We start from the raw sequence: 27454 nt of genomic DNA on the forward strand, positions 1-27454 counted from the left end.
CCGATCGAAGTTTCTCTCTCACACCAATGTTTCTCTCTCCCTCCCTCTCTAAAAATCAATAAAGATATTCCTGGGTGAGGATTAAAAAAAAAAAAAAAAAAGAGGTTCCTATTTAGGAGATAAGTCCCAGGAATGGGCATTTTAAAGAACGTCCCTAGGTATGTCTGAATGTCTCTGGCATACGTTTCAGTCATGTGTGGAAGCCACTACTCCTCCTGGACTGGAGGTTCAATGCCTAGGTCTGAGGCAGTGGGTGTCAGAGTGACTTAGGCTTGTGGCAGGGTGTGTTGGGCTGGGCTGTGTGGCACACAGGGCACACGCCTTGAGGAAGGGTGAGGTGTTCTGACCTCCTGCCCCTCTCTTACCCTCCTGTCCTCCCCACAGGCGTGGGCCTGGAAGGAGAACTTCCTGGAGGTGGGGACCCTGGAACGCTACACTGTGGAGAGGACCAACTCCGGCAGCGGGGTGCTGTCCACACTCACCATCAACAACGTCATGGAGGCCGACTTTCAGACCCACTATAACTGCACTGCCTGGAACAGCTTCGGGCCGGGCACCGCCATCATCCAGCTGGAGGAGCGAGGTGACAGCGGTGCTGGCTGGTGGCCGGGGCGCCGGACGGCCTGGGGTCCTGCTCCCTCCTCTCTCCCGGGGCGGGGCTCAGAGGGAGATCACTGGCGTGGGCCTCCCCACTGGAGCCTGGCCTATTGCCTAGCGGGGGAAAGCCACTTACTTTTTGAAATGTGTGTTGTGCATCTGTTATATGCCAGGCCCCAGGCTAGGGCTGCAGGGACCAATGTGCACGTGGTCCCTGCCCTCAGGAACGTTAGTGGAGGAACTTACGCAGTGGCAGCAAATGACTTCAGCTGGAGGAATGTCAAGTAATCTGTGAAAGGGAACAGCCTACCTCACTGGGTTGGTGTGAGGATTACAGGACAGAATATTTATAAAATACCTGGCATAGGACAGATGCCCAGGGAGTTCCGGTTCCCCACCTCCTCAAGGATCCTTAGTCTGATGGGAGACACGTTCCCTCCCCCGAGGCACTTCTAGTATAACAACAACAGGCATTACCTTTGACCTTTTTGGAAGTTTTTATGTCTGAAGAGGGAGAAAGGCATATATATATATACACTCACACTGAGTGGCCAGATTATTATGACCACCTGATGTTTGTAGGCAAATTAGCTATAATTTCCTGCTGAAGTTGCTAGAGGGCCAGACCATTATAAACGTCTGAATAGCACAACATACCTAAGTATCGTTGCTGATCAGGTTCATCCTATCATGTTGATGGCATATCCCAATGGAGACGGCTTCTTCCAACAAGACAATGCGCCATGCCACGGTGCTCATATTGTGCAGGAGTGGTTTCAAGAACATGAGGGAGACTTTACCTTGCTTAGCTGGCCCCCACAATCACCAGATCTCAATCCAATTGAGCATTTGTGGGACGAAGTTAAAAGAGCCATCAGGCAGCTGGTTCCACAGCCATCAAATCTCACAGAACTGGACAGTGCTATTCATCAGGCATGGTGTCCGATTCCTCGAATCACCTTTCAACATCTCGTGGAGTCAATGCCAAGAAGAATCGCCGCAGTATTGAAGGCAAACAGTGGCCCAACGCAGTACTGATGGGGTGGTCATAATAATCTGGCCACTCAGTATATATACACACACACATATATAACTAGCCATTTGACATGGGAGATGGGAATAACAGGATCCATCAGTTCTCAGCTGAAGGTGCCAGCAAGGAGGTGGTGGAGGAAGAGAGTAGAGAGTAAGGCAGAGCTCAGCAGGCCAGGCTCTGCAGAGGAGGGGCCTTGACCCATCCAGGACTTCCGGAAGGGGAGAGAAAGCTGGAGTCAGAGTCCCAGGTGCTTCTCAGCTCTGGGGGGCAGGGAACCAAAGTGGGCTGTTGGATGGTGGGTGGGTGCAGAGGGGGCCTTCCCGATGCTGAGGTGGTGGAGGAGGTCGGAACACAGGTGGCAGATGGGAGAGTTTGGAGACAGCTGACCTCAAACAGCCCAGCCAGCAGGGAGAGACCAAGGCTCATAGGAAGGGGGGACAGGAGAGGGACAGACGGACCGGACCACCAAGGCCAGGGTGGAGGGGATGCCCCAGAAGCTAGGATAAGGTATCACCACGCCCTCCACTCTGCTCAAGCTTAAGCTCTGGCCCAAACCCAAACACAATGCAGGCCTTCCTCTAAAATCCCACCTTTACGTAAGGCAACCCCAGCACAATCCAGGGGAGCCTGCGGCTGTGGCCAGCCTGGTCCTCGGCCAGCACTGAGCTCAGAGCCCCAGGGAGGTGAGGCTCTGTCCTTACCGGCTCCTTTCCTTTCTCATCTGAAGAGGTGCTGCCTGTGGGCATCATCGCCGGAGCCACCATCGGCGCGGGCATCCTGCTCACCTTCTCCTTCGTGGCCTTGGTGTTCTTCCTCTACCGGCGTCGCAAAGGCAGTGAGTATGGCCCGTGGCCCGGCCCTCCCCGCCCACCCCAGGCCTCCAGAGGCAGGGCCTCGCGCCGAGGGGCCCGGGGTGTGGCAGTTGCACTTCCCAGTCAAGGTGGGCCCAGAAATCACCCCTGTGAGGCTGGCAGCGAGCGTCCAGGCCGTCTCCCCTGTCCCAGGTCGCAAGGACGTGACCCTCAGGAAACTGGACATCAAGGTGGAGACGGTGAACCGTGAGCCACTCACCATGCACTCTGACCGGGAGGATGACACCGCCAGCGTTTCCACAGCCACCCGCGTCATGAAAGCCATCTACTCAGTAAGGGGCCTGCCCTGCCCTGGCCCACTCCCCTCGTCACACTCCTGGGACTGCCCCCCCCCTCCCCCCCAGTTCTCTAATAACCACTGCCCCTCGCTCCTCCCTTGGTCAGCTGGCCTTGGTCCACACACACACACACGCACATGCACATTTCCCACCAGCAGAAGCTAGGCGGGGGGGGCCCCTAGACTTCCTTTGCCTCCTCCTTTCCCTGCAGTGTCAGAATTGAAACCCCTAGAATTTTTCACTTCCAACTGCCTCATTGCTGGATCCCTGAGAGGGGCAACGAGCGAGCCGGATCCCGTTGTGTGTTAGTGACAGAACTGCGCTAGAGCCCAGGCCTCTGGCTTCTTCCCACCACATCTCAAGTCTTCACTGGGCGGGGGTACCAGCCTCAAGCCCACCCAGGACCCCGGCCTTTCCCATTAAGGATGGCCTCTGGGGGGTGGGGATGGGCTGCGTGGGGGGTAAGAGCCGGACTCCTAATGCCCACTCCTGCTGCTCTGCAGTCCTTCAAGGACGACGTGGACTTGAAGCAGGACCTGCGCTGTGACACCATCGACACCCGGGAGGAGTATGAAATGAAGGTGGGAAGGGGGAAGGGGCCGGGCCCTAGGGCTGGGGTGCAGGGGGTTGGGGGGGCGGAGGGTCCTGGGGCCTGAGGATGGGGAGGAGGGCAGGTCGGAGAGGGGAGGCAGGAGGTATCTGCTGGGAACACAGGGGCGATCCGAGGAAGCCCCCAGGGCCACGGCGAGGTAGGACACCCCGCCGCCAGGGGGGCGCCCTCCATCCGCCTCTCCCACTGCCCAGGACCCCACCAATGGCTACTACAACGTGCGCGCCCACGAGGACCGGCCGTCCTCCCGGGCGGTGCTCTACGCGGACTACCGCGCCCCCGGCCCCGCCCGCTTCGACGGCCGCCCGTCCTCCCGCCTCTCGCACTCGAGCGGCTACGCGCAGCTCAGCACCTACAGCCGCGCGCCCGCCGCCGACTACCCCGAGCCCGCGGCCCCCGGCCCCGCCGCGCCCGCCGGCGCCGACACGGCCAGCCAGCTGTCCTACGAGAACTACAGCTCCCACCCCTTCCCCGGGGCGACGGGGTACCCCACCTACCGCCTGGGCTACCCCCAGGGCCCCCCCTCCGGCCTGGAGCGGACCCCCTTCGAGGCCTACGACCCCATCGGCAAGTACGCCACGGCCACGCGCTTCTCCTACACGTCGCAGCACTCGGACTACGGCCAGCGCTTCCAGCAGCGCATGCAGACGCACGTGTAGCCCGCGGGGACCGCGTCGCGGGGAAGGGGCGGGCGGGCGTCTCTGCGGGGCAGAGCAGACGCGGTTCCCTGATATTCAGGGGCGTTGCTCGTCGCTCCTGTCCCCGACCAGCCGTCCTCCTTCCGCCGTGGCAGGTGGGGGACAGGTCTCCCCCGAAACACCCACCCGAGGTGCTGCCCAGCCTCCTGGGCCCGCCCTTCCCTCTGCCGCGGGAGGGTGTGTCTCTGACCCGCCCCCAGGGGGTGGGGCCGGGGAGGGTGAAGGTTGTGGAGAGCGGAGGGGGCACTTTTTGGCATTCCTATCCCTCCCCATCCCGCCCCTCTGGTCTCCCGGGCGGGCGGGCGTGCAGGGGGTTCCTGTGGGAGTGGTGGGCTCTGGCCTGGGGACATGCAGTGGAGGGTGAGTGGCGCTGGCACATAGAGGTGGAAGCAGGATGGCCTGGCCCGTCCTCTGTCATCTGCATTTATACCCCGTGTACCCCCCCCCCCCCCCCCCCCCCCCCCCCCCCGCCTCAGGACTACAGAACGGCCCTGGGGTTTATTTTACCTCTGTCTAGAGAACAGCCCTGGCACTGAGTTCAAATCCAGCCCTCCTCCAGTGAGATGAAAATGCCCGCCATCCCGGCTGCCCACTGCGGACGCCCGTCTGTCAGTCTACAGGGGGATCCAGGTGTCCCCATAGCTGCCCCCTTTCCTTCCCTGTGCTGGGCTGGCCAGACATGTCAGGGGTCACCGTGGAAGAAGGAAAGGCCAGGGACCATGTCCTGACTCACCAGCAAGACGACTGTGAGTGACCTAGCAGTTTCCAGAACCCACGCCAGGGGAGCCCACCCACGCCCCTTCTCTCCCCAGTCTGCCCCACTTCCTGGTTTGAATTCCTGCCTGGGGAGATGTGGGTGAGAGGGAAGCAGTACTGTAGGCTATTTTTTTCAAAGAAAAACAAAACAAAACCCCAACAACAATAAACATCTCATTTGGGGGAAAAAGGTAATAAAGCTGTAGGGGGTCCCCCGCCCAAATAGAAGTCCCCGTGGGAAGGAGTGGGCACCTGCTCTCCACCAGATCCCTGGCACCGACCATTCCTCTGTCTCCGAGCACTTTGACTCTGTTTTTAAACATCCCGTGGCGAGACCTGGCTTGCGGATGGGCTCCGACAGGCTTAGGGAGGGGACTGGCTCTCAGACACCCGGTACCAGCCCAAGCCCACGGCTGCCTGGAGGCCACCTTCCGGGGGGTGGGGGGAGATGTGCTCTTCACACAGGCTTTGCTTAAGCGTCTTTTTTCCCCTCTTGGATCAATCCTATTCCTCCGCTTGCAGTGCCTTGAGCTCGGGTTGGCCGGCCCTGTGGGGGAGACTTGCAGGGAGGGGGCATTCTGAGCCCCAGACACTGACAAGTGTTGGCAGATTTTAGGGGAGAGAGGGGTCAGGGCGCCTGGTAAAAGGCAGGGCCGACTGGGTTAGGTGGCTCAGAGGGCACTGCAGGCAGCCGTGGCCCATGCTGACACGCACACAGTCCCCATGGCTCTCAGCCGCCGCCTGCTAACCAAAGAGAACCAGCACTCCAAAGAAAACCCGTGTGGACCTCCCCCTCCCCAGAGCAGGGCCTGGAGTGCACCCCAACTCGCTCAGCCCTACGACACAGGTGGGGCCTACTGTGTGATGCCCAGAATGCGCTTCGGCCTTTCTCGTGGTCGCCATTCATGATCAAGTTCGCTTTCATGAGTTACGCGCCCATCGGCCACGGGCCATCGGCACCCTTGGATGGGCCTGTGAGTGACATTCCTGGCCTCTGGCCTCCAGGAGGGGCCCGAGCCCTGGCGACCTGCCCTCTTGGAAACGTCCAGGCTCCTACCCGTACCCCCCCACCGGAAGCTGACACTGCCCTGCGCAGTCCTGGCGTGTGAGCTCAGTGAGAAGGCCTGTTAAGGATGCGGGTTCCTCCGCAAATTCATGCATCTTGATGATTTACAGAATCCAAAAGCGGGGGGTGATCTGTTAAACAGGAATATTCCAACAGTCGTTTTTGTTTGGGGTTTGGTCAGATTCTCCTGTTCCCCCCTTTTCAGTTGCAGTGTTGGGCCCATTCTGTTGAAATGATGGAGAGGAGGGGGCCCAGGTCACTGGGTCACTCAGCTGGTGTTGAGGGAGCATTCATCTTCTGAGGCCTGAGACAGAGCCGCTTCACTGTTCGCTGTCCCTTAACCTTCACTGGGGCCTCCTGGGTACCAAGCAAGGGAGGCATTTTCCTGCCCAGCGACCACTTACAAGGGGAAGCCTGCAGGCTGAGGTGTGGGGACTGGGGGCAAGGCCTGAGGACAGCTGAGCCCTCTGTGGCGGGGCCTGTGGGAAGGGCATGTGGCCGACACACAGGGCACTGGCCGGCCACCTTCCGGGGGGTGGGGGGAGATGTGCTCTTTTTCAAATTTGTCAGCACTTCTGACAAATTCTGGATCTGGAAGCGGTTCTTGTGCTGCTGGGTGAGCCACTGTTTCTTCGTGGACCACTAAATCCTGGACCCCTCAGCCCACCCACAGAGTTTGCATTAAGCAAAAACCTTAAGTCAGAAAGGAAGTGGCCAGGGGTTAGAGCAGTGCTGTTGTTTTGCTTGGGATGGAATGATCGGTTTGACCACCGTCTCCAGGCCTCCTGGCGCTGTGTCTTCTCACCCAGCATCACTGAGGCAGCCTTCCTGCTTTCCAGGGTGGAGCACACGGCCCTGGGGCCTCTGCCCCCGGGCCCTCTCCTTAACCAGTTGGCACTCTGTTCCAGCCTCAAGTCCTGGGCTCCTTAAAATGGAATCAAGTAGTCTGTCACTATGGGGTTTGCAGAAAATGCTGTTAAAACCAAGACCCCAGCTGGACTAAACTGGCTTAGTTACTGCCTCTCTGCTGTGTGGACACTGCCCCACTGCTACACTGCCAAGGCCCGCCTCAGAGTCCTGGCTTCTCTGCCACTTCAGTGCCCTGTGTGCCGGCCAGGGGACTGCCCTGCCTCTGCAGGCCACCGCATGCTGGGGACTCACTAGGAAGGCATCTGTGAAGCCCCTGGCCACGGGGGACCAGCGAGGAAGTGATAATGAAGTGCACAGACCCAGGGATGCCATTGGGAAGGCATTTATTTATTTTTGTGAGGAGGCTATAAAATTAGCATTTAAATATCCCATTCCCTTCTCTCTGCCTTCCCTCCCCAGCTCCCCCTCCCTCTTTCTCTCGCCTCCTGGAGGCCAGCCTCCTGAAAGGCCTCACCTTGGTCAGCTTGTCCTGACCTTTCACCTCTGGCCTTGAGGAGAGGACAGAATCCCATTGTCCTGCATCACTGTGAGGGCCAGGGCCTGCTCCCGGAGACATTTGCTGTGCATATTGGTGGTTCCGGTACAAGCCTGCTCTTAAAAACAACTCTGTTTGCATGTAACTCACTCATTCTTACCAGTCTTCTGCCCCCTGCTGGCTTTGTGATGGCCCAGCCGGTGGTCTTGTCAAGTGTGGGGGGGCCATGGGCTCCTCTGTGAGCTTCTGGAGATCTTGAGATGCTGCCCCTGTGAATACCCCCAACTCGGGAGAGAGCAGCCCAGGTGCCAGTACAGTCAAACTCTCCGCTCACTCTCGTTAGCAATAGTGACTCAGAAGATTGGGCTGCTTCCAATTTCACCAGAAAGAGATCCAGGGCCCCCTGTGGTCACATTTTCTATCCCAACCATTCTTGGGGTTACAACCTCCATTTCTGGCTCCAAAAGAATTTTCCCCACCCGAACCCCAATACTAAATGGATCCATGATAATTAAAAGAAGAGAGAAAAATATTTTTGTTAGGACAGACCATCGTAGATTTTTAGCAATGTGTATCTGTGTGTCCTTCACAACTTTTCCTATTCTGCCTTTTTTTCATTTTCCTTTTTTAAAAAATATTATGTACTATATTTTTAGTCTCAAACACACTATATATTATATATATTTAATTTTTATATATAAATATAAATGTTCTAAAAAGTACCATGTTTTGTGTTATTTATGCATGAACAGCTCCGGATACTTCAAAGCTTGCTGATTTGGGGTGAAACGGTCCAAATGTTTGGAAAAGATAGGAGATTTTTGGATTGAGATCGCAGACATCGTATTTGTGTCACCTCCAGGCCGTGGGCAAGCACATTTTATCCAGCGGTTTGTGACTTGCAGAACCCTGAGGCCAACTATGGCAGTTCAGGGACAAACAGCTCAAGCCTCCGTGCTTTGGGGACACAGCACCCAAAGGCTCTATGCCAAGTCTGATTACAGGATTGGAAAGGGGGAAACTGAACCAGGGATTGAGATTCCAAAGGATTTTTAGAGAGAGTGGAAGGGAGGGGGAGAGACAGAGAGAAACATCGATGTGAGTGAAACATATGGATTGGTTGTCTCCTGCACACACCCCAACCAGTGATCCAGCCCACAATCCAGATTCATGCCCTTGACTGGAATCGAACCTGGGACCCTTATAGGCCGATGCTCTATCCACTGAGCCCAACCGGCGAGGGCAGATAATGTTTTTGAAAGCTATAAATCACCAGAGAGATCCAAAGGGTTTGTTGTTTTTCTCATCCAGTTACCAACCAACCAAACTAGAACTATTCCACAGTAGCCTCTTTGTACACAAAGGACATGGGACATAGAGTCAGAGAGAGGGATGAAAGCTGAGAAGATACTTCTGAGGTAATGCAACCCATTCCCAAGAAGGTTGGTGTCCATAGCCCCAAGCTACTGCTGAGGGGGGGACAAGGAGCTGGGGGGCTGCAATTTGGAGGCCCTTGTCCAGGACCAAGAGCCTGTAGGTAGCCCAAGGCAAGTCCAACCTGTTGGGAAAGAGGCCCAGGTACAGGGGGAATCTTGAGGCTGTAGCCAGGTAAGTTGAACTGGCACAGGTAATACATGGCATGGTAGTTGGAATCCAAAAGCAAACAGAATAGGGTAATGGGGGGGCCGCGAGGGGGGACAAACAGGAGAATAAGCCAGTTTATGCAAACATGGAGGCCCAGGTGAGTTCTGTCAGGCCAAGGAGTGTTAGCTAGGGTGCTTCCTGTGCTGTGTCCTAGAGCAGTGATGCTGAACCTTCTGAGCTCGGCGTGTCAGCATTTTGAAAAACCCTAACTTAACTCTGGTGCCGTGTCACATATAGAAATGTTTCGATATTTGCAACCATAGTAAAACAAAGACTTATATTTTTGATATTTATTTTATATATTTAAATGCCATTTAACAAAGAAAAATCAACCAAAAAAATGAGTTCACGTGTCACCTCTGACACGCATGTCATAGTTTGCCATCACTGTCCTAGGGTGCGTCTTATTCCTCGCTGCATCCCCAAGCCCAGGGCAGGGCCAGCGGTGGACACCTTAGGACAAGTTTGTGAGCTCCGTAGGGCCCCACAGGAGGTTCCAAGGAACCAGGCCCCATCTCTTCTCGAGGCACAAGACAGGCCACAGGAGCGCGTGCCCTGTATCAGGCCTCTTCCCGAGCCAGGGGCCCAAGCCCCTCCTTTATGTCACCCTAGACCAGTGGTCGGCAAACTGTGGCTCGCGAGCCACACGCAGCTCTTTGGCCCCTTGAGTGTGGCTCTTCCACAAAATACCGACTTCTGCGCATGGGCCACGAAGTTTCAATCGCACTGTGTGCGCCTGCACGTGGTATTTTGTGGAAGAGCCACACTCAAGGGGCCAAAGAGCTGCGTGTGGCTCGCGAGCCGCAGTTTGCCGACCACTGCCCTAGACTGAGCACAGGTAATGACACCAACAACCCCTTTGTCACCATTCTTTGCAGCTTTAAAAGCCACCCCCTTACGAGAGTTAGTCTGCCCAAAGCACAAACATGCTCCTGTCTGCACTTTTGCACCAAAGTGTGAAAGTTCAAGGTCCCCAAGAAACATGAATTCCCAAAGGATCCCCTCATTCTGCCTTCCCTTTCACCTCCCGACATTTCAACACAGTCGATGGAATTGTGCCTTGTTTGGAGTAACCCTTGCCCTTCCCTGCCCCTCTGTGCTTTTGGCCAAGCTCTTCCCTCAGCCTGGAATGCCCAGGCCCTTTCACCTTTCCATTTGCACATTTTACTTCCCTCACTCAAAGGCCATCCCCTTCCAGGAAGCCTTGCCTAAGCCCCAGGACAGGTGGGCTGAGTCCTGCTTACCTCACTTAGACTTACCTGATTGCGTCACAGGGGTTTGTGTGAGACACATTAGCATTAGCACTTCCTTCTTAAAATAAGGGCATTGGAGGGCGGAGAGCAGGCGTCATTTATTTTAGCATCCTCATCATCCAACAGAGTGGCATATAGCTGCTCCGTATGTGCTAGAGCAGCCGTGGGCAAACTACGGCCCGCGGGCCGGATCCGGCCCGTTTGAAATGAATAAAACTAAAAAAAAAAAAGACCGTACCCTTTTATGTAATGATGTTTACTTTGAATTTATATTAGTTCACACAAACACTCCACCCATGCTTTTGTTCCGGCCCTCCGGTCCAGTTTAAGAACCCACTGTGGCCCTCGAGTCAAAAAGTTTGCCCACCCCTGTGCTAGAGGAATGCAGGGATGGAGGGAGAGAGAAAAAAAGGGGGAGGAGGAGGAACAAACCCATAAATGCAATGCATCAAGGCAGTTTAGCCCAGGAGTCGCCTGCTTGATGAAGCGGTATAGCCACACCGATAGGCTTGGCCGGGACTTACTAATCCTGGGTTCTCCCTCCCCGAGTTCCCTGGCAAGGCCTACCTGACTAACCTGGGCCAATGTTCTATAAAGAGAAGTAACGTGTTACTTCCAAACCAAAGCATGTAATCGCTAGTGCGAGACCTGCCGGCTCTTCGCCATAGCAACAGGAGCTCATTATTCCAGGCGGTGCAGCTCCATGATGGCGGGTCCCTCTCTGCCCGGGATCCCAAGGGACTGAGGGAAGCGGAGACCCTCTGCCAACCCGTGAGGAACATGCCCTTTGAGAAAGAAATGAGTCTTTGTTTTGTTAACGTACTGACGTTTTGAGTTGTTTGATGTGGCAACATAGCACATCCTGATCAATACAGAGCCTCGCCGTCTGCTCCCACCTGGCCTCAGGTAAGTTACTTTACCTCTGCATCTCACTTTTCTCCTCTGTGAAATGGACCGATGATAGCTCCTATCCCATGTGCAGTGCTTAGCCGATTTCCTAGCACAGAAGTGCTCAGTGCACATTACCTTCTGTTAGCCTGGAGCGGGTGGGGCGGAGCGGGTATTTTCTCCTTCCCCTTTGCCTCTTTTCTTTTCTTTCTTTCTTTTTTTAAAAAATATTTTTATTGATTTCAGAGAGGAAGGAAGAGGGAGAGAGAAACATCAATGATGAGAGAGAATCATTGATCAGCTGCCTCCTGCACGCCCCCCACCGGGGATTGAGCCTGCAACCTGGGCATGTGCCCTTGACCGGAATCAAACCTGGGACCCTTCAGTCCACAGGCCGACACTCTATCCACCGAGCCAAACCGGCTAGGGCTGCCCCTTTTCTTAGAGACATCATGAAAGATGTCAACAATTGTCCAGGGGTTATGAAATGGGCATGAACTCTGGTTAAATTCCCCGCAGTGCCTCATGGAACAGCAGGTCAGCACACCTTTCTGAGCTTTCTCTTATTTGTAAAAGTTTTGAGCACTCAAGGAGATGAGCTAGACAAGCACCCTTTGCCAGTTACTAAGTGCTACTCAAATGGGAGTTGATTTCTTTGGTCTGTTAACACTGCCTCACCCCAACCCCAGCCCGTCTCCACTTTGCAGCATCCCACAGCGCACAGCTCACTGCCACCAACACACTCTCCCCCCTACGCACGCCCACTGTGTGCCGGCAGCTCCAGCGCTGACCTGATAGGAGAATGTGCCCACCCAGATGAGCACAGAGTCTATCTTATCAGCCCCCAGGGTCCGAAAACCAAAAGACCAGCTCTTTGCAAAGCAAGATTCTGGGGGAGAAGAACGATCGCTTCATGGCCACGCACTTTCCCATTTCCTTCCTCATGTAATTAGCTGCAGAGCGGTCTCCTGGGGAGAGCAGAGCATCCACTCCCAGAATCGAACCCAGGAGTGTTGTCTGCTTTTCCTCCCCACACAGTACTGCTCTCCTGATGGTCGCTATGCAAACACATTCTGCATTCATTGGCAATCAGGGGAACAGTTCATATTTTGAGGCTCACATCATGCGTTACCTCCCCAAAGGGCAGTGGTGGGGACTTCTTTCTAAACAGTATCATGCCGATGTCCTGGTCTGGCACCCTGTCATGCTGGAGCCTGATGGGTGGCCAAACCTTGTCTTCTCAGAGCCCTCACCAGAAGAGATGCTCAACAATCTCAAAAGTGGAAGGCACCTCTGGGGCCTCCTGGCCCAGCCATGGACCCAAGGCAGGAGCCCTTCTTCTGCCTCAGGGACAAATGGGCTCTGCATGGAGCCATCGGGGGACGCGAACAGCAGGGCGGCTTTTCATGGAGTTTGGACTTTGGAACCTGCATGTGTGGGCTTCTCTCTAGCTTCGTCAGGCGCCATCTCTGTGCCTTTGGGAAAATGACTTGACCTCTTTGGGACTCAGTCTCCTCACTTATGGAGATCATTTCTTCATTTATGCAAAAACTATTTATTGACTATTTACCGTGTGTCTAGTGCTATTCCATACCCTGGGGTTACAGCAGAAAACAACATGAAGTCCCTGCTCAAATGGCAGTTAACACTACAGTGGTGGTGGGTGTGGTGGGCAGTTAGGCAGGCCTGAGCAGAACGAGGACGATGGCCCAGGTACAGAAAGCCCCAGGTGCCTAACAATGGGCAAAACTGGGAAAACTAGGACCTCACCCCTGGGGTGACCTTCCCTCCCCTAGCATATCACTGGTCACGTGGCTTAGACCCTCTGACCTTTGATATTACTGGTCATGCGGCTTGGACCCTCCCCCGACCTTTCCTCCTTTGGCATGTTGCTAGTCATGTGGGTTAAACCCCCACAGAGGGGGGAACAAACAAGAGGGCCTGAGAACAGCCCTTAAGCATTAACCCCTCGGGATAATACCTAGGCCTTAGTTGTGTTTCAGCTCCAGGCCCAGAAAAGCAGCAAAACCAGCCAAGCGACCCCATGGCTGACCTCAGGACCAGCTGCCTTGACTGATGACCTCTGCCCTGGTGCTTCTCAATCAGCAGAGATGGAGACCCCAAAAGGACACATCTGAAAAGCTGATGGATATTCTGTTGGGATCCTCCCCTGAGACTTTTTGCATGAAGAAAGAAATGATCTCCATAAGTGAGGCGACTGAGTCCCAAAGAGGTCAAGTCATTTTCCCAATTAATACATCTATTAATTGGAGTACATTTCTTCTATTGATATTCTGTTGACAGGTGTGCTCTTTTACGGTGGGTGATCAGAAAAAGCTCAAGATGGAGAAGCCACACAGCTCTCTATGGAGCTTGCCTGCGCCTCTCCCCCAGGCGTCTTTTCCCTGCCCCTCTTTTCCCCAAGCTCTAACTGCCCTTCTTTTGCTTCTGTAACTTGTTTCCCGAGCCAGCTTCTTCTACAGTTCACTTCTTCTACTGCTGTGACTTTTTAAATAAACTTTCTCTTATAGTTTGAGTCTTGGCTCTGAATTCTTTCTTAGCCAGAACTCCAGTCCCAAGGTTGCTAAACCCAGGTCTTGACTCCACCGGTCTAACACCTGGTACCATTTTCAACACCAACAGTAAACAAATAAAGTGTGCCAGGTAGTGGTAAGAGTTGTGGAGAGACACAGGGCAGGTGGGGTCGATGGTGAGGGATGGTAGGAAAAGGGGGTGTGCTCTTTTACATTGGGTGATCAGAAAAAGCCTCTAATATAAGAGGACAGGGAAGCTTGGAGAAAGGATTCTGGGTAGAGAGAATAGCAAGTGCAAAAACCCGGAGGCAGAAATGAGTTTACAGGGCTGAGGACCAGCAAGGAGTCTGTCTGGGGGACTAGGAAGAGGTGGCAGGAAATCCCGTTAAAGCGATGGGGATGCCCTAACCAGTTTGGCTCAGTGGATATAGAGCGTTGGCCTGCGGACCAAGAGGTTCCAGGTTCGATTCCGGTCAAGGGCATGTACCTTGGTTGAGGGCACATCCCTAGTAGGAGGTGTGCAGGAGGCAGCTGATCGATGTTTCTCTCTCATCGATGTTTCTAACTCTCTATCCCTCTCCCTTCCTCTCTGTAAAAAAGAAAAAAAAGAGAGAGATGGGGATAATTTGTAGGCCCTTAAAAGAACTTTGGGGCTCCTTCCTGTTGGCAGACGCCGCTGAGTAAGCATCGTGGGAGTTTCCCCTCCCACAGTCCTCATGCCTCAGTCAGTCCCCTGAAGAGCTGGAACAGCTGCGGGGAGCTCTTCAGCAGAGCTTTGAGCTTTGAAACAGCCGATGGGAGTCCGAGGAGCCATCCTGAGCCATGGGGACGCTCACAGGCTGTGGGGACAAGAGATCCAAACATCAAGGGCTCTGGAGGCTCTGGTTTGTCACGAGGCCACTGTGGGGGAGGTGGATGCAGCCACGAGTGAGGGCCACAGGGGTGGACGGAAGAGTGAGGGACCGAGAGGGCTGTCTCAAGAGAAAACTCTCAAAGACTTGGTGCCCACTTATCGGGGGAAAGGTTTTGTCGGTGGTTGTGGAAGGTGACCCTGGAGAACTCACCGAGAGGTTGTTGTGAACAGCGTGGGGAAACTGAAGTGGCTGAAACCACGACTGGCCGGGGCAGTGGAAAAAGAGAGGCTTTGCTCTGGTGACCGTGACTCTAGGCAAGGCTGTCGTTCAGAAGCACCACACAGCGAATGGCCACAGCTGTGGAGGGAGGCGAGCCTGTCTAAGCAGACATGGCCAGTGCTTCCTCCGGCCAAAGTGGTTCTGGAAACTTCGGTGTTGCTCCTGGAGGTGGTTTTGGTGGGAATGACAACCTTGGCCGTGGAGGAAACTTCAGAGGTGGCAGCCGGGTGGTGGTGGAAATGGGGGTGTGGCAGTGGGGATGGCTGTAATGGATTTGGTAGCGATGGAAGTGGTTTTGGAGGTGGCAGAGGCTACAATGATTTTGGCAATTACAACTCTCCATCTTCAAATGTTGGACCCATGAAAGGAGGAAACCTTGGAGGCAGAAGCTCTGGCCCCTATGGTGGTGGAGGCCGTACTTTGCCAAACCACGAAACCAAGGTGTCTGGGCGGTTCCAGCAGCAGCGGTAGCTGTGGCAGTGGCAGAAGGTTTGAATTACTGCCAGGAAACAACGCTTAGAGGAGAGGAGAGCCGGAGAAGGGCCAGGGCAGCCACAGGCTGCAGCAATTTGTGAACTCAGCCAAGCACAGAGGTGGCAGGGCCTACCTGCCACAAAGAAAACATGGTTTAGACAACACTCATGTAAATGAGCGAAAACCTGAAGGACGATATTTGTGACTAATTGTAAACAGGTTATTTTCATTTCTATCCCGAGGAAAATGTAATGCATTCCAACCAAGGGTCTTCATGTAGATTTTTTGTTTGTTTGTTTGTTTTTTGCACCCATGCTGTTGATTGCTAAATGGAATACAGTGGGGCCTTGACTTACGAATGTCCCGACTAACGAGTTTTTTGAGATAGAGCCGTCTCTAGGCCGATTTTTTGCTTTGAGTTGCGAGTAAAATTCGGGTTACGAGCCAGCTTCAGATACCCCACCGCTAGTTGGCGCAGTGAACGTCACAGTGAACGCCACAACATCAGCCCAGTATCACGTGTTTCACTCGTTCACTTTTTGATTTGACATACGAGTAATTTGAGTTACGAGCTCTGTCACGGAACGAATTAAACTCGTAAGTCAAGGCCCCACTGTAGTCTGATCAGAATGCTGAATAAATGTGTCTTTTAAAAAAATTTAAAGGAAAAGAACTTGGAAGATAATGCTGGAATGGCAAAATGTAGTAAGTCAAACCATATGAAATTGCCCTTTTTGTAGGTCAGATATGGTTGAACATCAGGAATTTTATATGGTTCAGCCTAATAAATGGGAACATGCTGAATTACTAATTTGCTATTACCACTTTCTATTACTTGTCAGGATTAATTGGAATACATTTCTTCTATTGAGTATAAACCTGTCTCCTTGCAATTTTTACCCAATGGCTCTAATTCTGTCTTCAGGGCAATACTGAGTAATGGAGGGAAGAACCTTCCCCAAGCAGCCCTTTTGATATGGAAACAGAGTTGGCATGCTGCCATATCTCTTCTGAGTGAAATATTTCTGATTCTTCATTTATTTTATGATACGGTTTCCTGACTAATCCTCATCTTGCTCACTTTACCTTCTGAGTGAGTTTCAACCATTTGGGAGGACGTGGCAGCGTTTTCCACTGTGCCCTAGTCCCAAGGAGAATTCCTCACCTCAACCCACTAAGGTTCTCTCAACCGATGGTCATTACAACAGGAATCCAGACTTGAGGTGCAATGAAGAAGGAAACTTTAATCAGCTCAAATGTTACAGCTTGGCTATGAGGTGGCCCTGGGGCCAGGGGCCTCTAAGGGTAGACAGCGCTGCTGTCTGCTCTTCTCCGGTCCATGCTGGTCTGCTTTGTACTGTGCTCTGGTCTGGTCCATTCTGTGCCAGCCTGCTATGACCTGCATTGGTCTATTCCACTCTGCTCCTGTGAAACATCTTTGATGTTTCAACTCAGCCAGGGAAACACAGTCTTCAGTGAACAGGGAAAGTGGCTGCCAGAGCCAGAGGGGAGCTGGCTTAATATAGACAAAGGTCCCTACTCCCTCTCCAACCCCCTTGCCAAACCCGTCCCTGATTGGACTGCCGTCATGCAAATGAGGACTCCAAATCCTCACAGTTTGATTGGTCCAAAAAGCACTTTCCTGATTGGTCAGAATGGAGCTGCTTTGATTGGTTGGTGAAGAAGCTAGTGGGGATATAGCTGCACAACTCTCCTCAGTCTTAGTCCTTAAAATAGGATTCCAGGAACTCCCTTATAAGTCCTGGCTCAGATGGCAGGAACTGCAGGCAGAAAGGGCAGTGCAGAGGCTGGGAGTCCAGTGCAGGCTCATCCATGAAGTGCAGTTTGAATGAAGGCCTCTGTGCAGAAACGGCTGCCAGGCTTTGATTTTTTGTTTTGTTTTGAAATTTGAGCCCAGTTAAGCCACCAGGATCCCTTTTTAGTAGGCATTTTCTTCCTCAGGGTCCATAGTTCTCGGTACTCCTAACCTTCAATAACTATAGACACTGTCTTCTGGCTCTTCCCTAGGAGGGAGTGGCGGCCCTTTAACCTCCAATGGCCCTGAGAGCCATCCCCTCCATGGCAATGGGTGGTGGTGCCAGACTTTCAGACCTAAATTCCTAGAGGTAGGATAAGAGGGGTTCCCAGGTCCAGAAGCTTGGCTATGGTCAGGCTGGCACCACAACCTACATCTTCTGTATGTCCAAAAACTTGGAGTGCCCCATGTTCTGGGCCTTTTTGGGATTAAAAAATATATACATATTGATTTCAGAGAGGAAGGGAGAGGGAGAAAGATAGAAACATAGATGATGAAAGAGAATCATCGATCGGCTGCCTCCTGTAGGCCTCCAACTGGGAATTGAGTCTGCAGCTGGGCATGTGCCCAGACCGGGAATGGAGCCATGACCTCTTGGTTCATAGGTTGACACTCAACCACTGAGCCACACCAGCGGGGTCTTTTCACTTATTAAAACAAATTTTTTTCTTGCCTGGCTCTTTGGTCCTGGCTACATTTCACAAGAAGAAACTGGAGTTCCAGATTCCCCTTGGGAAGGGCAGCCCCCTCAACAAGGTAGAAAAAGACTGACCTCATGGCTCACGAGCCACCCCTTTCTTATGGGGAGACACAGCTCCCCAGTGCTGGGCACAGGCTCCTCTTGGATTTAAAGTCTCCATCCAGGTAAAAGGACCTCAGGAAATATTGGAAATCTGGTGAATTGAGGAGAAAAGCCTGGCTTCGAGTTCAGGCACATGGGCTGGTTGTGCTGATCTGCTTCAGGGGTCTGCGGTGTATCAATAATGCTGAAGTCCCCAGAGGGCAGGAAAGCGCATTCACATTTTTATCTGTCATAAATCAGAGAATTTCTAGGACCAGAACGGTATTGTCAAAGGCAGGAGATTAGACCCCTGGGGTCCATGATCCTGATGTATGTTAGGGGTGCCAAACTGGAGGAAACGAAGCAACTTGGATTTTTAGGAGAGTGTGTTTCCAGTGTCCTACACCAACTTTTCATTCAGGACACGTGGCTTCTGGGTCTCACCCGCCCATGGCAGATCAATGGCCAGAGGAAGGATCTAGGCTTCTGACCCAGGCTGTTCCACCCCAGCTTGTTTCCTTAGCACTGCCACTGACTCATTACACCTCTGACACCTCTGGGACTCCATAACCACAGCAAACAAGACTGTCTCACCCTCATTAAAGAACCAATCAACCTGGCTGATGTGGCTCCGTTGGTTGGAGCGTCATCCCGTATACCAAAAGGTGGGTTTGATTGCTGGTCAGGTCACATACCCAGGTTGTGGGTTAGATCCCTGGTCAGGCATGTTTGGGAGGCAACCAATCAATGTTTCTCTCTCTCTCTCTCTCTCTCTCTCTCTCTCTCTCTCTCTCTCTTTCTGTCTCTCTCTCTTTCACTCTCAAATCAATAAAAAATTAAAAAAACAAAAACAAAAACCAGTCAATTAGCAGTTATCTTCTCAGGGAAGTCCTCCGCCCATCATCCCTTGTCATCTCATAGGGCCCCTTCTCAGCCTCTCTCCCTCTCCATGTGCCCAGAGCAGCTTACCAAGGTACTGAGAGTTTAAACAGGAATCGAGGTGCCCTTCCTACTCCCCACAGTATGGTCATCAGCTAATACCCAATCTCCCGTCCATTCGCAGCAAAGCATCTTTAGACCCACGGCCTCTGCCTCTCGCACCTCTGCTGCCCCACCCGAGCGCACTACACTCTGTCTTCTGCTCCTGCCAAACCTCCAAATAGGTCTTGCTCCAGTTGCCAAACCCAATGGGCACCTTCTAATGATTTTCTTCTGTTACTGAATCATTTTTCAAACAAAAGTTAAATCATGACCATGCAAATATAAAGTGAACATGCGTCAAAATTGGTGTTTAATCATTTAATTAATGAGAGATCCAGTACAATGTTTTAAGCGGTTCTAAGAAAAATTCAGAATACCACACTGATATGGGCCAACCAGGAGTTCTGAAATGAATTTGCCAGTAAATGTAAAGCTGATCTGTCCCCAAGGCACTCATCAATTGCACGCTACCACAAACAACTAATTTGCATTTCTATGGACAAGAATCCTTTTCATGATCAGTTTTTCACAACTTACAGGATTGTAAAATAGCTGATAGACCAAGGCAGAAATCACCTTGGTGGGAAAGTTAGACAGAAGAACATCTATTTCCCCCCCACTTTAAAGTCTTTCTGACACTCCTTGACTTTTCTGCAGCATTTAACACCAATGATAGTCAACCTAAGAAATGTTCGAACCGATAGAGAATCTTTATGAGTTTCTGTGAGCCAAACTGACGACAAGTGCTGGAAAGCAAAACCTCAAAGAATTGAGAAAATGCTCTGGAAAATGGCAGTTCTGCACTCTGCCTTATACATTACAATCAAAAGAGAAGTTGTTAGTGGGTTACATGAAATCCATTGGTGATAGACTAGAGAGGCGGGAGAAAGCAAAGTGGGGAAACCTCTGGGGTTGGGTAAAAAGCAAAATGATAGACACATTCCTTCTTTACACAGGTGGGTACAGAACAGTTAACAGTCAACAATGAACATAACCGTGACAATGAGTGGATTTGTGGTCTCCACTCTTGTGTGGTGCCTGTGCTGGGAGGGATCTGACAAAAGGGAAACGCCTTTGTTTTTGCGAAGGCATGTTTATCAGGAATGTTATCCTAGATGCAACAAGACAACAGATAGTCTTAACTATGGTGAAGATTGACCCCCCCCCCCCCCCCCCGCCAGGGAAAATTACTGCCGTAGGACATGGCTAATCTCCGTGAACTGCTTTTAGTTTTAAAGTTTTTTTAATTTTTTATTCTAATTTGTTGTCGTTGTTGTTAATCCTCACCTGAGGATATTTTTCCATTGATTTATTTATTTATTTTTTTAGGGAGAGTGGAAGAGAGAGGTAAAGACAGAGGTAAAGATAGAGAGAAACATCCATGTGAGAGAAACACATTGATTGGTTGCCTCCTACATGAACCCTGGTCAGGGGAGGAGCCTGCATCCAAGGTACATGACCTTGACCAGATCGAACCCAGGACCCTTTGGTCAGCAGGCCAACCCTCTATCCCAATCGACCACTGTGCCCAATCGGCTAGGCCGTGGTCGCGAGTCACATGTGGCTCTTTGGCTCCTTGAGTGTGGTTCTTCCTAAGCCTTAGGAGTACCCTAATTAAGTTAATAACAATGTACCTACCTATATAGTTTAAGTTTAAAAAATTTGGCTCTCAAAAGGAATTTCAATCGTTGTACTGTTGATATTTGGCTCTGTTGACTAATGAGTTTGCCGACCACTGGATGAGGGCATTCAAAAGTTTTAATTTCAGACCATCCTATGTGGTTAAGTCTCTGAATCTGCAAGGCACCACGCAGGCCTCCCCTGAGCTTGTCAAGCTTAGTACGTGGCCCCCTTTTGTCCACATGACCATTCCTGAGACTCTTCCTGTTGTTTTGCTTTGTCACCTGGATTTCCCCCCACCTCGCTGACATTCAGTCTCAGCAGAAGTGTTTAAAAAATGTAGCTGTTCTTCAGTGTCTTGTCCTGGGCCTTCTTCTCCCTCTGCCCATACTTTTAAGGGTCACCTCATCTATTGTTTTGTCTCTAAGCCACCACGGTCATGTTGATGACTCTCAAACCTCCATCTCCAGCACCGCGTCCTTCTCAGCTGCAGGTCGCATACCCTCCAGCACCTCAAATGCAACATGCTCTGCCTACAAAACCCACTCTTTCTGCTTTGATTGTGTCACCTTTCACCCAGATGCTCAATCTAAAATCCTGGGAGACAGGCTTGTCTCTTTGGCCTTCTGCACCTCTCACATCCAGTCACCAGGACCTGCTGGTTCTGCCTCTTGCTCGCACTCCAGCCTGTCTGCTCCCCTTCGTTTTCATTATGCTGCTTAGGTACAGGCTTTCTTCACTTCCTGTCTGCATCAATGGGAGCCTCCTCTCTGACCTTCCTGTCTTTAGCCTAACGTCTCTAATCCATACTTGACTCTGTTGCTGAAGTAATTCTTCTAAAATGCATATCTGACATGATACTTGCATCCCTGAAATCTTTTCATGGCCTCCTGTCAAGGTTGGGACAAAGTTAAGCCCACTAACAAGTTGGTTGAGGGCTTTCATGAACCAAGCCCTCTCTCCAGCCTCAGCTCTTGTTGGGACCCCAAGGCCCCTGTGTAGAAATGGCTGCTAGGCTCTGTTTCTCTCTCTCTCTCTCTCTCTCTCTCTCTCTCTCTCTCTCTCTCTCTCTGATCTGAGCCCAGTTAGCCACTAGGAGCCCTTGCAGGTCCTGGCGGCCATTTCTACACAGGGGCCTTGCATGCAAATTGCACTTCAGGAAGAAGCCTGTACTGAACTGCCTGCCTGCATTGTGGTTCTGCCATCTAGGCCAGCCCTTATAAAGGAGTTCCTGGAATCCTATTTCAACCAATGGGACTGAGGCTTTTCCCACCCAATCGAAGCACAGCTCGCTTCTTCACTGACCAATCAGGGAAGCTCCATTCTGGCCAATCAGGAAAGTGCCTTTTGGGTCAAGCAAACTGAGACAGGCTGGTAAGTAGGCAAGCAGAACAGGGAAACCGAGACAGATAGTTAAACAGTAGTTGGCAGCCATCTAGAAAACCTAGGTGTCAAGCAGTTCCAGCCATCTAGTAAGTCCTGTCTTCCCTAAACCAGGGACACTTAAGAGTAAGTGGTTTGCAGTTCTCCTCCCCAACCAGAGGGTAAACAGCTTAAATCACCTTACTCAGGAAGACAGCAGAAATCCAACTAGTGCCATTTGCCAACCACACCCAAGGACAGATGCAGTTAAGAGGATAAACCTCATTTTGGTTCATCAGCATAAAACTGGTGAATATTCTATCAAGATCTTCCCTTAAGATCTCCCCTAAATGCCCCAAACCCCTTTAAAACTCCTCAAAACAAAGGTCCAGCTCCTGCTCTCCCTCCCAGGAGCACACCACTGCCTCCCCTCCTTCTTCCCCACAGATGTGCACCTCCTGAACGCTAAGGGACTCCATAAGGCTTGCAACTAGGGCAGCAATGGGCAGCAGCAGTTCATCCTAGGCCAGTGGTCGGCAAACCGCGGCTCTCGAGCCACATGTGGCTCTTTGGCCCCTTGAGTGTGGCTCTTCCACAAAATACCACGTGCGGGCACGCATGTACAGTGCGATTGAAACTTCGTGGCCCATGCGCAAAAATCGGTTTTTGGAAAGGAAATAGACGAAACAAATATACAAGACAAGTGTGGATGGGAGTGTTGGAAGGGGTCGACCTCAGCGAACGTACCTCAATCAGATTGAGGTTGTTTTTAGCAAAGGCCAGCTTAGGAGTACCCTAATTAAGTTAATAACAATGTACCTACCTATATAGTTTAAGTTTAAAAAATTCGGCTCTCAAAAGAAATTTCCGTCGTTGTACTGTTGATATTTGGCTCTGTTGACTAATGAGTTTGCCGACCACTGGCCTAGACAAACCCCCTGAACTGTCCCCAGGTTCTTTTTCTCTGAAGTCTTAGTCACCCAAAACAGCCCAGCCCTTCCTGTTTCACTGTCCCCAGCTTTAATGAATGTCCTCTGAAAGTCACCTGGACTCACCTTAGGAAAAATTTCCTGCATGAAGGCAAGAACCCTCACACCACTGGCTGGCCTTAGGCAGACCGGTCCAGGGCCAGGTCCCCTTTCTGAAAACAAAACTGCACAGATGTGGAGTCCTCATTTGCATGAAGATGAAGCAATCAGGGACCAGGGGTGGGGACTCATGTCTATATAAGCCAGCTCTCTGGTTCTCTGAGTGCACTCTCCCTTTCCACCAAAGACTGAAGACTGCGTTTCCCTGGCTGAGCTGAAACAATGAACATGTCTAGCAGGAGGAGAGTGGAGCAGGCTAGAGAAGACTGGCACAGGACGGAGCAGGGCAGAGCAGGGCAGGGAATTGCATGCAGAGCTGTCAAGCTGGAGAGGGACCTGGCCCCGGGGCTGTCTGGCCTCGGGGCTGCCTCACAGCCATGCTGTTTCACAATTGAGCTGTTTTGCACTGAATAACATTTCTTCCTTCATCACACCCCGATTTGAGGATTCCTGTGCCATTTCTTCTTTTTGGAATGGGTTGTTCTCTCTTTCAAACACTTGTCCTTCTCCCTTTATCTTTTTCTAGCTCCTGTTCATCCTACGCAACCTGTACAGGACTTTGCCTCCTCCCTGGAGATTTTCGTACCTCCTGCCCCTGCCTGGATTAGGGGATTCTCCTATGTGTCCCCATCTTGCACTTAGAGTCACAAATTTGTGACTGCTTTGTCATAGAAAAAGCTGTGGCTTCTTCTGTCTTTCTGTGAACTGGTATATGGGTTGTCATTGTTTATTGTCATGGTTTTCTCATGAGAAGGCAGCTCCCTGCAGGCAGAGACCGGCTCTGTAGACCTCTTCCCACCCTCCATGTCCTCTCCCTAGGCAATTCTGGCTAATCTCTCCTGGGGCGTTTTCATCCAATGTACAGGGCAAAGTAGGTTTACAGTTTCTATGGAAAATAAGGCAATCATTAATAAACAATATAAGAATTAACTATGGCCCTAGCTGGTTTGGCTCAGTGGATAGAACATTGGCCGGTGGTCTGAAGGGTCCCAGGTTCGTTTCCAGTCAAGGGCACATGCCCGGGTTGCAGGCTTGATCCCTAGTGGGGACATGCAAGAGGCAGCCAATCAATGATTCTCTTATCATTGATGTTTCTATATCTCTCTCTCTTCTCTGAAATAAATAAAAATACATTTAAAAAAAGAATAAGCTATGTTTCGCATACTTACAGTTGAAAACCTATTATAGCCTCTTTCCTCTATGTAGCATCTCAGGTAGGGGAAAACAGGAGTGCAGAAGACCAGTAGTGAGCAGAGGAAAAGAACCTGAAATGGATTGGTGATCCGGACTTCTAGTTTCATGTTTTAAACTCATTTATTCAGTGAGTCAGTACTGGATACAATGCAAAGTCTCCCAGGCATGGAAATAGTGAATTATGCTTTCTGCCCTTTAGGAATGTGCAGAAACAGACCTGCATGCAAATAAATCGCTAAATACTAGGAATCTGAACACACTGCTGCTGCCAGAGCAGGAAGAGAAAGCCAATACTTGCAACTATTGAGGGTTCACAGTGAGGAGAGTGTAACTTGTGAGCAGGAACTGGAAGGGTGAGTAAGGCCTACTTTTCACAGGGAAGAAAGGCATTCCAGGCAGAGGGGCAGCTGACCCTGCCAAGGCGTTAGGACAAGGGTCTCAAGGTCTGGGCAGTTCTCACGAAATGCTGCTCTTGCTAAATGTTAAACTGTCGCACAGTATTTTTCAGATGCAGCTCTAAACAGAATGAGCTCGGCAGGAACTCAAGCAGGTAAGTGTAGCCACCTGCAAAGAGGAAACCATGGTGTAATTGACCAAATAATGTATATAAGCAATGGCTAAGCCTCTGGCAGGGAAACAGCTCTGTGAGCAGAGCTCAGCTTGATGTGAATCCCGTCTCTCCTTCACTTGCCCCAAGTTAACCAAACTACCTGGCAATGGCCTCAGTCTCATTCTTGACTAGAACAATCCAAGTGGTGCATGCTATCCATGTTACCATAGACAATCAGAGCATGGGCAGCTGGGGGCACGGCGAGTGTGGGCTGGCTGGCCACTCTGGAGGGGTGGGTTGCCGGGAGCCGGTCCATCCTTGCTGTTTCAAGGGACCTGGCATATATGGCATACTGTTCTTAATATGTTTGCTCACCTTCTTGGCACTATGTGTTTTAACCAAGGTCTCCTCTCTGAGAAAGGTTGTTTCCCCAGGTAGGGATTTTCCCTTGAAGTTAGGGAGGGAATAAAACCCCTCAACTAAGTGCCAGGCAGGTAATTAATCACTTTAACTACGAACAATCATGCTTAAGCTACATAATCTTTACTCCCTGGAATGGAGATAAGAAACGCCCTAACCTTTGAAATAGAGATTGATAGGATTGGAATCAACTGGTATAAATACAGATGTAACAAGACAACAGGACTCAGAACCTAGACACAGAACCTACACAGAACCTAGAGACAGAAGAACTTTGCTGGAGAGAACATGGCAAAAGATCCTGGACAGAAACTGGAGACAGAACCTAGAGACAGAACCTAGCAAGAGAACCTGGCTGAAGAACCTAGAGACAGAACCTGGCTACAGAACCTGGATAGAACATGGCAAGAGAACCTGACTAGAACCTGGTGACCAAACCTGGCTGGAGAACCTGGACAGAACCTAGCGAGGGAACATGGCTACAGAACCTGGCTGGAGAACCTGGACAGAACCTGGCTGGAGAACCTAGCAAGAGAACATGGACACAGAACCTGGCTGGAGATCCTAACCAGAACTTCGCTGGAGATCCTGACCAGAACTTGGCTGGAGATCCTGGCTAGGCTGCTGATCAACTGAACTCTGCCTCCGTGTCATTCCTTCTTCGCCGACTCCGTCCACACTTTTGGGGACCCCTGGACCTGCTGGGGTTGGACCCCAGCAGTGGGTGTGAGGGGGATGTGCAGAGAATGTGGGCATGTCAGGATCCAGGAGTGCCCTGCAGACTCCAATTGGCTTCTCTGGATGCCTGGGCACCATAGCCAGTGTCTGGAGGTGGGCTGAGGGTAGCAGCATCTCCAGGCTTCCTGACAGCGGGTCCTGCAGCCACCCCTGCCCCACAGACACTGATACTAGACAGTCAGGGAGTGCTGGGGAGCTCCCCCCATGGCCAAGATGGCACAGGGGGAGGTTTTTACACGGAGCATGCCAATAACTAGAGAGAGGAATTGGATAGGCGTGAGCACACCCACAGCTAGCAAAACAATTGGATAGAAAAAATATTCCTCCCTTCCCTCTCCCTGTAAGAACCACAGGAAGGGGAGGATGGTCTCTGAGACAGAGGCCACCCTCCTCCCAGGCCACAGCACCTGATCGAACCTCCTTTCTTTTGCACCAGCACCTGTCTCGCGAGTTTGGCTTTCGTTGAGGCGGGCAGCTGAACCTGCATTTTACTTACATTCCTATTCAGATAAATGTTATGCTGTGCGCTCTTGATAACTTACCTCTTCTCTCTGGGTTCAGTTCTCTCACGTAAAATAAGGAGGTTGCACTGGAGGAACTCTGAGGCTCTATAAACTATGTTAACCCATGTCTCTGTGTTAGGGGCAGAGACTAACCCTGAATTTCCCAGGCAGGGTTATGCTCATTGATTGAGACAGTTTCCCTGTACAGGGGGAGCCCAGGAATATTCTGGGGGAGTGGCAGAGAGTGGGGAAGCAGGCGGGCGCAGGGAGTGACACAGGCCAAGGGAGGGTCCGAAAGAAGCAGGGAGGAGGGTTGGGCTGGGTTGGGAGTGTAGCCACAAGAAGAGCATGTGGAAATTGGATGGTCAGAGAGCAAAGGGGTGGGGTGGGGGTTGAAGTCCAGAGCTCAGGGCACCTCAGAGGGGATGTCTTCAGTGTGCAGGAGGCTGAAAGGCTCCCAGGGAGCAAGGAAACAGGAGGAGGGCCAAGCAGGATGGGAGGAAGAGGGCCCAGTTCAGGGCTTGACCAGGGACCGTGGTCCAGGAGCCATAAGGACCTGTGGCTTGGAGTGTGAAGAGGAGCTGTGTTGTGCTGAACTTTCTCCCATCTTGCTATCAACGAAGGACCTGTTCCCTGAGGTTCGCTGGATTTTTCCAGCAGTGCAGGGACGTTAAAGCTCAAGGCATCCCCTACTCCTTCTCAGGGAAAGCCAAGTGGCTCCTCACAGAAAGGCTGGGAAACCCCTGGTGTATGAGTGTGTTTGTGTGGGTGCATGTGTGTGCACAGTAAAGTCTGGGTAGGGAGTGGGGGTGTGGGGGTGGACGGGGGTCTACCTGGATGGGAAACGATGGCGGGGGTCGGTGCAGAAACAGAGTTGCTGCTTAAGCTGTGTGCGATCTGGTAGCACCTGCCAGAGCTCAGCCAAAGCTGAGAGGAAAGAGGAGGAGCCACGGGAAGGCAGAGAACTGTGGGGAGATGAGTGACACGGGGCTGCCCAGGCTTTCTCACAGGCAAGAGGAGAATGAATGGGCCTGACAAGGAGGAGAAACCCTTCCTCAGTTACAGTTCCTACAAAGAGAACAAAGGGGAAGGGAGGAGTCCCTGCAGATAAACAGAGAGGAGGGTGAGCGGCAGCCAAGTGCAGGAGGAGAACAGAG

The 27454-nt window shown here is 51.8% G+C and overlaps 1 protein-coding gene across 2 annotated transcripts in view; it reads left to right on the forward strand.

The window, feature by feature from the left end:
- KIRREL1 (kirre like nephrin family adhesion molecule 1) overlaps positions 1 to 4531 on the forward strand; it is a 102194-nt gene extending 97663 nt beyond the window's left edge. For both annotated transcript variants that reach the window (XM_036343744.1, XM_036343745.1), the window contains exons 11-15: positions 385 to 583; positions 2361 to 2468; positions 2638 to 2777; positions 3287 to 3364; positions 3588 to 4531. In XM_036343744.1, the coding sequence (XP_036199637.1) occupies positions 385 to 583; positions 2361 to 2468; positions 2638 to 2777; positions 3287 to 3364; positions 3588 to 4052 (990 nt within the window). In that variant the 3' untranslated portion in view covers positions 4053 to 4531. The remainder of the gene's footprint in view (positions 1 to 384; positions 584 to 2360; positions 2469 to 2637; positions 2778 to 3286; positions 3365 to 3587) is intronic.
- The last annotated feature ends 22923 nt before the right edge of the window (positions 4532 to 27454 follow it).

Source organism: Myotis myotis, unplaced genomic scaffold (assembly GCF_014108235.1).
Source record: "Myotis myotis isolate mMyoMyo1 unplaced genomic scaffold, mMyoMyo1.p scaffold_m19_p_18, whole genome shotgun sequence".
Classification (NCBI taxonomy): domain Eukaryota; kingdom Metazoa; phylum Chordata; class Mammalia; order Chiroptera; family Vespertilionidae; genus Myotis; species Myotis myotis.